This window comes from Chrysochloris asiatica, unplaced genomic scaffold (genome assembly GCF_000296735.1).
Source record: "Chrysochloris asiatica unplaced genomic scaffold, ChrAsi1.0 scaffold00213, whole genome shotgun sequence".
Taxonomy (NCBI): domain Eukaryota; kingdom Metazoa; phylum Chordata; class Mammalia; order Afrosoricida; family Chrysochloridae; genus Chrysochloris; species Chrysochloris asiatica.
Window position 1 is genome coordinate 979,613 of NW_006408731.1, and position 11,612 is coordinate 991,224.

General features: G+C 37.5%; 2 protein-coding genes across 2 annotated transcripts in view; both read left to right on the forward strand.

Annotated features, from left to right (window-relative positions):
• The window catches only part of LOC102816291 (HLA class I histocompatibility antigen, B-15 alpha chain-like), a 24,032-nt gene extending 23,830 nt beyond the window's left edge, over positions 1 to 202 (forward strand). The window contains exon 8 of the mRNA XM_006872857.1: positions 165 to 202. Within this exon, the coding sequence (XP_006872919.1) occupies positions 165 to 202 (38 nt within the window). The remainder of the gene's footprint in view (positions 1 to 164) is intronic.
• Positions 203 to 6,869: 6,667 nt separating this feature from the next.
• LOC102816674 (olfactory receptor 2B11-like) lies at positions 6,870 to 7,820 on the forward strand. Its single transcript, XM_006872858.1, has one exon. It carries the CDS (start codon positions 6,870 to 6,872, stop codon positions 7,818 to 7,820), a length of 951 nt encoding a protein of 316 aa, XP_006872920.1.
• The last annotated feature ends 3,792 nt before the right edge of the window (positions 7,821 to 11,612 follow it).

Genomic DNA, 11,612 nt, shown 5'->3' on the forward strand with positions numbered 1-11,612 from the left:
CAACATGCTACTAGTGCTCCTTGCCCTAAGGTTGACAACATAATTTTGGCTTTCTGTTTCTGTTTTTCTTTGTCCTGTTTTACATATATCTTTTCAATTTCCTTTAATAGTTCTTCCATAGACCTGTTTTTCCAGTTTTCTATTCTTTTTGTGCCCTTTTACAGGTATCAGGCCAAGTGTTAGTGACAAAACGGAGCTATAACATGGATCTTTTGGGTCTAACCTGACGTATTTTCTCATTTGCCCTCTTTTATTTTTGGTCTCCTGAACCATTTAGGGGTACACTGACGATCCCAATTTTTCCTCTTCCTAAGGGACTTTTCCAAGAGGAGTTCAGGGTTGTGAGTAGGGTTGTAGGAGGAAGGGCAGGATTGTAAGTCAGGGGGTAGAGAGAAAAGGGGGTCCCAAGGAGCTCTGGTAGCGTAGTGGTTACGAATCAGGCTGCGAACCTTAAGGTCAGTGGTTCAAAACTACTAGCCGCTCCGCGGGAGAAAGATGAGGCTTTCTACTCCCGTAAGGATTTACACCCTTGGAAACCCTGTACAGGGTCGCTATGGGTCGGAACCGACTCGAAGGCACTTAACAACAACAAGGGGAAGAAAGTTTTTCTTTCTTCAGCTTGTTATCCCTTAAGTGTTAAGTGCAAATAGGATAACAGGACCCTATCTCCAGCATAGGGCATAATCTATTTGCTCCTGAGGGATAGGACTTTGGTTATTGACATATTCAATTAAAGATTGACAGACCCAGTCCTCCTCTGAGTCAAATTTAGGCCAAAGGACAGTTTAAAAAAATGGGTCCTGTGTCCAAAAGAAACAGCAATATCTTATCATTTGTTATGTCTATTTCCCTTTAGTTTATGCACTATTATTCTAATACTTTAGTATTAATCCTAATAGACTATTATGGGGAATTTTGTCCTTGGTTTCATTTTCTCTAGAGATTCTTTTACCAGTATTATTTCCCAGCCCGGCTACCTGGCTGTGTCTTCTTACAAAGATGCTCAAACCCTCTCCCCTTCTATACTTGGAGGTTTCTTGCTTTCTTATGTCTTCTTACAAAGAGGCTCAACCCCCCTTCTATACTTGGAGGCTTCTTGCTCTCTTTAATTTTCACTTTGTCTGTCTCCAGCCGCTTCCCTCAGGGAACGTTTGACCCCTCTTAGCAATTGGTATGTCGGTATAAACCCCCGACTCAGATCGAGTCCTTGACTGGATACCACCCTAACCTGTATGACATGGTCATGGAACCACGGATCAGGAATCCACATTTGCTTTGTTCCCAGGGCACGTCTCATTCATACACACACAACCTCTGGGATGTCCCAACCACCAAGAAAGCATTGGTCTCCCCTGCGGTTTTCTTACCTTGGCCTGTGCACAGAATTACCTGGTTGCCACGTGGTGATGCTCGAGTAGGCCTTTTTCCCACCTGCCAAGAGTCCGGTTTTATTCGCTTCCTTGGGAGACTTCAGCAGATCTCACCTGAGGGCTGCTGTAACTAGACAGCAGGATGCGTTTCCCTCAGAGGAGAAGGCTAAAGCTGCTCCCCAAAGGGAATGGAAAATCTCTGACGGGCACCCAGATTGTTAGAAATGAATCCTGATGTCACATAAAAGACACTAGGTGAGACTAAATTACCTTGGCAAAGCAAAATTTACTCCTGCAAGAGTACACGTGCACATAGCTGTGTACATACAGGAACAGGCCAGCGAGCACACTGAGTGGGCAGTCCACTCGGGTTTTTAATCCCTGATGTGAGTCTCAAGGCTGTGTCTCACCCCACTGGCTAGGGTTTTGACCGCACAATCTTTTCCCTTACCCGGTTGGCTAGTTCAAAATTTTAAGGCAAGCATTCCTACTTTAGGAAAAGAAAAAGAGATCATAAATTCTTTACTCACTTTAGGAAATAACCAAAGAAAAAGAGAGAGGTCATAAAGTCTTTACTTCAGGAAATTAAAAAAAAAAAAAAAAGATTACCCAAATACAATAAACAGGATTATAATATTTTTTTTTTTGGCCCCACACTACCAGCGATTCCTCAGGAGCAAGACGAGACTTTCTACTCCCATATAAGTCAGAATTGGCTTTACATAATCACCATCAACAACAACCTCATGACAGGGCGGATGACATCATCTTTGTACATGTGGTGTGGCACTGTAGGATAATCACTAGACTACAAGGTTAGCAGTTCACACCAACCAGTTGTTCCTCAGAAACCCTATATAGGATCACTATGAGTAGGAACTGACTCTATAGCGCTTAACAACAACAGCAACAAAGGTACCCACCCACCTATTGTATTTCTATTATAACAATAGTAGATAACTAAGACAATAAACAAAGAAATTAAATATAAATAAGTAAATTAAATCTTGGAGTTCAATGTCCATGTCTTTACCTCATTTTCTTCCCATCCAGATAGGGCCCAGAGGTCTGTCCAGAGTGAATCTCCAGTGCAGTTTCACCAGCCCCTCATCCACATGACTCTGGTTCAGCCCTCTGTCCTCTAGGTGAGCCTTAATCACAGCCTCAGCATCACAGGGTCTCCTACCCTCCTGTTGTGGAGGAATGTGAGGCTTCTCCTCAATTTTCAACTTTCTCCTTTCTGTAATGGCATCTCACATACACTCAGAAAAGTCAAATTGTACATTTTCTTTCATTTTTTACCTGAAAGTTGGCTACTGTTATTTGAAAAGAAAGAAATATATGTCATATCTAAAAAGCCAAAATGAAAACCATATATATTGAAGAAGTCACAAATCTTAAGAGCCATCTCCATTAATTCTCATGTAAGCATTCCATTGTCAGTTTATACTTCACATATTAGTGTTTCTAACTCTGGAAAGCTTCTCTGGGGTAAGCTGTGCAATCCTTATTTTACCTTCTTTTGTAAGTGTATCTAACTTTACTCTTTTTAGTGTATTAAATGATTTAAGTCATCTCAATGATACTGCATTTAAACATACAAAGTAGACGCAGAAAATTTAGGTGTACTTCAATCATAACTAAATAATGTATATTCCATAGAATGATGAAAGTCAGCATGATTATTTTGTTTTTTGATGTTACTTTTTTGCTTTATAATGACTGTTATATGTAGTCTATCTTGATGTGCTACCTGTGTTGTTTTTAGGTGCCATATAGCTCTAGCTAAGACTTCTAACACAATATTGAATAGGAGTAGTGATAAAAGGAATCCTTGTCTGGATCTTGTTTGCAAAGGGAATACATTCTGTTTCTCTTCACTGAGGGCTATGTTGTCTCCTAGATTTGTATGTATGCTCTTAATTATGCTGAGGAATTTCCCTTCAATTACTACTTTGCTGAATGTTTTTATCAGGAACTGTTGTTATTATTAAGTGCTGTTGAGTTGGTTCTGACTCATAGCAGTTCTGCATAGGGTTTCCAATTAGCAGTTGGTGGTTTTGAACTGCTCACTTTGCTCTTTGCAGTTCAGTGCTGATCCTACAGTACTAAACCAGGATTAGATGCTGGATTTTGTCAAATCACTTTCTGTATAATTGATGTGGTCATTTGCTTCTTTTACTTTGTTTTATTTATATGGTGGATTATCTTGGTTGTTGTTCTAATGTTGAACCATCTTTGCATCCTCTGAATGAATCCCGCTTTGTTATGATGTATATTTTTTTGATATATTGTTAAATTCTGTTGGCTAGGATTTTATTGAGAATATTTATATTTATGTTCCTGAGTGATATTGGTCTCTACTTCAGCTTTGTTAGATTAGATATGTGCTTCATCTATCATTATTCTTACCTAAGACTACATCCTTGTGTATAGCAGAGCTTGTATATGAGTTAGAATTAGGTGTAGCCACAAGTTACAGGAAGCCTATAAAGTACAATCTCTTTAATAAGGTAGAAATTTATATAAAGTCTCTTACTTAAATCAATGAAGGGGGAAGTGGTACAAGGATGCTATGTTGACTCTGATGCATGTTGTCCTCTAGAATCCAAGTGTTTGGTGCCTCATAAGGCACATCATTATGGTCCAAACCATCAGCTATGTTCTAGGTAGTTGTATAAAGAAAGAAACCCTAAAAGAAAGTCAAAAATCACATGACAATTGCTAAAGGTAATTCCCATAATTCTGCGACATTATATTTCCACATGTTCCATTGGCTAAGAATTAGGCACATGATCAAATCTAGTGTCATCAAAGGCTGGGAAATATCACACTTTTTACTGAACAGTCATCTATCTAGTTAAAAATTATTTTAATATAGAGAGAGGAAAGATGGTTATTGGGACATCTTATGAGCTCCTCCACAATCCATCCCTTTAACTTCATATATATGATCTCTTCTTCATGTATATACAAATATAATCAAAGGTAATGATTTTCTAGAATGTAAAGAGACCTAGGAAATATGTATCTAAAATATCCTAAGCCAAGCCTAAAGGTTAGCGAACAAGCCAAATTTAGTAATAAATTTTAGTGATTATAGGGTAGAACAATTGATACAAGAAGTACATAAAAACAAAGACCCAAAGCTGAATACGATCCTAGAATGAAGTAAGTGGTGAGAACCAAAGTGGAAACAAAAAGAAAAAAATGTAAGGTAATTTACATGACCAAAAGGATACCACATCATTTTATCTGCTGCTAATTGGAAGGCATAGCGAATGATTTCCCAAGACTGTACTCTTTACAGAAGTAGACTGCCACGCCTTTCTCTCACAGAGTAGCTGGTGGATTCGAGCTGCCAGCCTTTAGTTAGCAGCCTAGCACTTAACCTCTGAGCAACAGGACACCTTAAGAATAAGTACAGATCTACTGTTTCTCTACTGGAACATAAGTTTCATGAGGGGAGATTTTGTCTACCACTGTTCACTATTATATTTGCAACATCTAGATGAATGATGCATAGTGTTGTTGTTAAGTGCCATCGAGTTGATTTCGACCCATAGCGACCCTGTATAGGGTGTCCAAAAAGTGGTTGGTTAATTTGAATTTCCGACCTTGCAGTCAAACAACTTTGCAATCTGGTGCATTAACCCACAGTGCCACACCAGGACTCTGACGCATAGTAGGCACTCAATAAATATTGATTGAAATAATTAATGAATATACATTACTATCTACTAATTTCTTTCAACACAATACTTTTAATGCTTAGACCAAAGGAAGAATTTTAATATAGTCCATGTTAGGTCAGGTAAAAAGTCAATATTGCATTAGATTATTATAGAACAATTATTCAAGGAAAAGAACCTTTCGCTTTCTTAAATGTTATATTGAAAGGTGATTGCCTTTTCTATCTTTATATAGAACAAAGATTTATCTACCTTCATTACAATAGAAATTTCAAGAAAAAAAATAACCTTAGAAAAATATTATTTTTAAAAGCTGGATCTTGACATCAAGTCTGAATGCCTTATAGGTTACTAGTTAATCAAAAGAAAGTTTCTATTAAATTATTGAAGTAGATTAAGTCTTTTAAGAATCTTTTGCTCTTTAGTTCAGCATTCAATATGGTATGGAAATGCCAACATTTATAGTTTTAATTTACTGAGGCAAGTAAATAAGTTAGAAGGAGTATACTCTCAAGGGAATTTCTGAAGTGCTTCTTGCCAAGAAATTTCCACCGAGGATAATTGTGTGAAAAGCAAAGTCCCACAAGTTTACATAAAATGCAACAGCTGTGTCTTAATGTTTCTAGAGGAGTGTGGTTTTCCACTTCCAAAAATATTTGGGATCCTTCTAACCAAATAATAAAGGACCTATGACATGACCATCATGACATGACTCAAAGTCACTAAATACACAGAGTATTCAATTCTTAGCCCCACTCAATATTGAAATCTAATGGTAAAAAAAGACCAATTTCTTTCTTACTAGAAAAAGAAGGATTGCTGTTTTTAGGTGTCATCAAGTCTGTTTCAACTCATTGTAACCTCCTGTGACAAAGTACAACTAGTGAACAACAACTTGATTTAAGGTAGGTGTTTGGGTTGGGGCAGTGAAGGTGCATCATCATCTGTGTGGTTTGGTTTTATCTTTTTGTACAAGCCTGTATATGTTGTGACCTCTTTATGCAAACTTGTATGCTAAATAATTGGGTAAATTAAAATCTTTGAATGTGACTATAATACCATTATAATTTAAAACGTTGAAACATGTCTTTAAAAATTGATCTAGGGTTATAATTTGCATTAGTGGGCATTTCTATTAATTAAAGTACATCTGTACTAAGCACTGATGCCTAATACCACATGGCTGTCCAATCGATTACCGATTACCTTGTTGTTCAGATGCTGAATGTATTATCGTACTTCCTTTTATAACAAAAGTTTTATGTGGCAACAAGTCGTTCTAGAGTTTGGGGACTAGGCGTTAGGAATAACACTATGTGTTGTTGTTTCTCTGCAAATCAGACCAATCCACGTGGAGCTCAGTCAGTTCTGATCCTACCTTAAACCTACTCATAAATTCTACCAGAGCATGGCTAAGGTCAGCAGATTGCTAGTGAAAGAAAGGGACACTTGTGGTAAGTTAGCATGGTTGTTCTTGGATATTCTTTCAAATCATTCCTCATTTTATGCTTTTCTTTGATAAAAGATCAATTGTGAATTTCCCTTTACCTAATCATTAATCAATTAAAACTTGCTATATTGCAGTTTTGGGTAAAATAAAGAGCTTTGTTAGTGGTTCTTTTTGAGGCACCACAAATAATGATCATGTGTGACATGTAGACTCATAATTTTTCATCCTTGCAAATATCATATAATGGAGTTACCACCCAGAGAAAATCCCTCCATAACTCATTTTACTTTTTTTAACAGAATACATGGACAATGAAAGGAATTCAGCTTGACCCCATTAATAAGAACAAGGACAGCGATGAATCCAGGCAATGCAAGTATTCCAAAATTCTTCATTCTTTTGGGTTTCTCTGACCATCCCTGGTTGGAAATGCCTCTCTTTGTGATGGTGCTAGTTGCTTACATCTTCACTCTGGTGGGCAACATCTCAATTATTGTGGTATCCAGGGTAGATCCTCACCTTGACAGCCCTATGTACTTTTTCCTTTCCAATCTTTCCTTCCTGGATCTGTGTTTTACCACAACCACCATCCCTCAGCTACTGCTGAACCTCTGGGGACCAGATAAATCTATCAGCTATGGGGGCTGTGTGACCCAGTTTTATATGTTTCATTTTCTGGGGGCCACTGAATGCATCCTCTTAGCTGTGATGTCCTTAGACCGTTACATTGCCATCTGTAAGCCCTTGAGGTACCCAGCTATCATGCATCAGCAATTCTGTATCCTCCTAGTTGTCATAGCTTGGCTAAGTGGATTGGCTAATTCCTTGCTTCAGTCATCTCTCACTGTCCAGCTGCCACTTTGTGGTAACAACAAGGTAGAAAATTTCCTGTGTGAAGTCCCAGTGATAATCAAGATGTCATGTGTTGACACTACGTTCAATGTAGCTATGCTCACTTGTGTGGCGACATTCTATTCCCTGGTGCCCTTGTCACTGATCCTTGTGTCTTATGGGTTCATTGTAGCTACTATCTTGAGGATTCGGTCCTCAGAGGGAAAGAAGAAGGCCTTTAACACATGTGGTTCGCATGTTATTGTTGTATCTTTCTTCTATGGACCAGCCATTAGTATGTACGTACAACCCTCTGCTACTAACTTTCATGACAAGAGTAAACTTATGTCTCTGTTCTACAGTTTGGTGACTCCTATGCTTAACCCTTTTATCTACACTTTGAGAAATAAGGACATGAAAGGGGCAATTAGGAGACTGATTGTCTCATTCTACTACTCGGGAAGACAAAAAACATAAAACCCTTCAAACATAGCTCAAAAGATCTTCTGTTTATCTCTTGGTTTATCCTCCTCCCAAATGATTAGCATTCTTTTGTACCTATCTGAGCAACATACATATGCATTCACACTACGTTGATATGATTTATTCTTGATTGAATATCATTGTAGTATGAGTTCTAATCTTCAGTTTGTCTAAAATTTGCTTGTCTAAATCTTGCTGTATGTCCCTCAAGAGATTTTACTCTTGAAACTAAACATGGACAATAAATAAATGCCTGTTGGCTGAAAATAATCATTTGTTGTCAGACCAAAAAAATCTTATCATTTCATGAATTATTTTGAAAAAATAAATAAATACAAATCACCCAGAGTGCAATTTGCCATTTTACTAATACAGCTATGATATAAGGGCTTCTCTTCTGTTTTCTAATTAACTCATTTTATGAATTACTAGCAAGATCATATGGGTTAATATCTCACATTCTAAAACTGGCCTCCTTACCCACTCATTCACTGCCTGATCCTTTATTCCCACTGCCAACAAGTGGATTCTGACTGATAACTCCCCTATAGGACAGAGTAGAACTGCCCCATAGGGTTTCCAGGATTGTAAATATTTATGGAGACATGCTGCCACATCTTTCTCCTATGGAGTGGCAGGTAAATTAGAACCTAGCAGTGAGCTTTTAACCAGTGCACCACCAGGGCTCCTCTGATCCTTTGTAAATGGGATAATTAAAAATAATGTTTGATTCTTTCTTCGCTGTATGTCTTAATGGAATTCCTTCTTTTTAAGATATTTGACTGAAGTAAATAGTTTTATGTTCCCAAAAGGAAAGTTGAGGATCAATATTATGATTAGTTTCTACAGGAATTCCTAGAATAGTGTGTCACTCAGACTTCATTGGGAAGACAATCCACCTTGAATGGGAAGTGAGGTGTACTTAGTATAATAGGATAAAACAGTATAGTTATTTTTTAGTTTAAATTATTAAAAATATGCTTACTGAAACAGAAACAATAAATGTTAAGTGGGAATAAAATGGAGGGAAAAAGTGAAAGATAACCTGAAAGAATCACTATCAAATCATCACTTTGACATGGAGATGATGAAATACAAAGTTCTATGTGTGTGGTGGAAGAATGAATAATCTGTTTATTTTTATTAATGACATCAACTTCTCATTGTAAATTGTCATTTCTTATACTTACTTGCTCCCTAGCCTTACAAACTCCCTCATTTTCAACTTGTATTTAAGGTACATACTTTATTGTTTTTCTAAATAGCTATAAGCATTCATATAAGGTATAGGTAGTCATTGGTTCTTCCTTGGTGCCAAGATGTATTTATACTGTTAACTTCCATATGGCAAAAATAACATCTGCTATTTATTGTAATCAGTAACTTATTAATTATAATAAATTAGCTCATTCTTCAATTTTAGTGCTATGTATTACAACAAAATTTCCTTTGTACACATGAAAGGAAGAATACAACAGTTTTGCTCTTGTTGGAGAAAAGAAAACACCAGTGTTTAGAGGCAAGCTGATTCCTTAGCACAGACATAATGTGAGTTAAGGATTCTTCTACTACACCATGTTCTGTTCCTTCATAATGCTGACCACAATTGAAGCGTCACATTACCTTAGATGATTCCCTTTCTTCTCCAAAAGGACCACTAGGTATTTACTTTTATCACTTTTGTCATCTGAATGGTCAATAAGAGGATTGCAACAGAATACGGTTTCAAATGTTTGTTTGTAATTTTAAATAAATTAATGTATGAAAAAGTATTGCCCATTGTATTCATTTGTTGTTGTTAGATGCTATTATAGCAATCCCATGTGATAAAATAGATTTGCCCCATAGGGTTTTCTAAGCTGCAGTCTTTTCCGGAGCAAATCATCAGGTCTTTCTGGCATGGAGCACCTGGATGGGTTTGAATTGTCAACCTTTCAGTTAGCAACTGATCATTTAATCACTGTATTCATTGTTGTTGTTGTTGTTGTTGTTGTTGTTAAGTGCTGTTGAATTGGTGCCAACTCATAGTAACACTTTATAGGGTTTCCAAGGTTGTGAATCTTCGTGAGCACCTCATCCTTCTCCTGTGGAGCAGCTGGTGGGCTCCAACCACTGACCTTGTCATTCACAGTCCAGTGCTTATCCTACTGAGTTATTGTACTTCCACTGTATTCATTATCTACTGTTAAAACATATGTTAATAGAATTATGCATATGTTAAGTACTGTAGAGTTAAAAAAGAGGTTATATTAGCTGATTTTTAAGGCACTATTTCCTAAAGAATATTGTAAGTGCCATGAGCTGCCAAAAGAACCAACAGATCCATTTTGGAAGAAGTGCAGCCAGAGTGCTTCTAGGAGGCCAAGATGGCCAAACTTCATCTCTCATACTTCGAGTATATTGTCAGGAGGGACCTGTTGCTGGAGAAGATATCATGTTTGTTAAGGTGGAAGGTCAGAGAAAAAGAGGATGACACCCAATGAGATAGATTGGCCAAGTGGCTGCATCCGTGGACTCAAGCATGGCAACAGTGATGATGGTGGCCAAGGATCGGGCAGTGTTTCATTCTGCTGTGTATAGGGTCGCTATGTGTCGGTACTGACTCGATGGCACCTAACAACAACAACAACAACAACAATAACAAAGATTTAGTCGTGGGAACCCTATACAGGGTCACTGTGAGTGAGAACCAACTCCAAAGTGCATCATCACCAGTATCCCTTTATTTAAATTGCCCCAAACTTCCCTCCCTCTCTGTGGTTTATTGAAATATAGATTTTTATTAATAAATTTACAATAAGGGATAATACAAATTCTAAATAAAACAGAAAAATAAATTTTACATTCTAGGTATGTTATGATTATTTATAGAAATTACCATATCAGCACTTTTTAAAGCACTGTGGGATACTGAAAAGATTATATGAATAGACAATGACTCTAACATTCATAAGTCTCTAAATTGGGTCCTACCTTTGTCATTTAGTACTGTGTGATCATTGACAATTCATGTCACCTCTATAACCTTCAGTTTCTCCAGTGATAACATTTACAAAGATATATGATGCAGATAATAATATTTTGTATAGTCTGAATCATTAGATAAGTAAAAAATGTTTTTATTACCATTTAACCAGAGCTCAAATACATATCTTCAAAATATTCTATATAAGGCTCAATGGGAATACACCCTCTGATTGGTGACCATGCTCGTCACTGACAAGGGGAAGTGAGGAAAAAACAGCAATGAAGCGGTGAGCTTAGCCCTATAATGTGGAGAGTGAAATGTTTAGCTGAGAAAAAGAGAGGGCATATGCACAAGAACACCCACACTTACAGATAATACCCACTTGGCCTGGCTTCAATGACTGGATGATCAGAGCTCAAACAGAAGAAGAAAGAAGAGGGAAAAAGGAGTAATGTGATACATTTTGATGAGCTGGACCTACACCAATGGATAAGGAACAAATCCTTACAGCAAAAATCATTCCCACCCCCTCCACACACAGAGTAGACAGGGATGGGCAACTTGTACATTGGCTACCCAAAATGGGAGCAGGGGCCTACAAAGGCAAGAAGTGACTGGCTTACAAGCTTTCAGGAGGGAACCTAGAGCCAGGGGCCCTTGAGGAAGGCAGAATCTCCAGTGAGTAGTATCCAATCTCTCTAGGCAGAGCTGATTAAATGAATGCAGATGGGTCTCTTGTGATACAATGGAGAATAATTGTTATCAGAACTGATTGTGAGGGTTGAAAATGTAAAGGTAGACATTTTATAGCAAGGAAG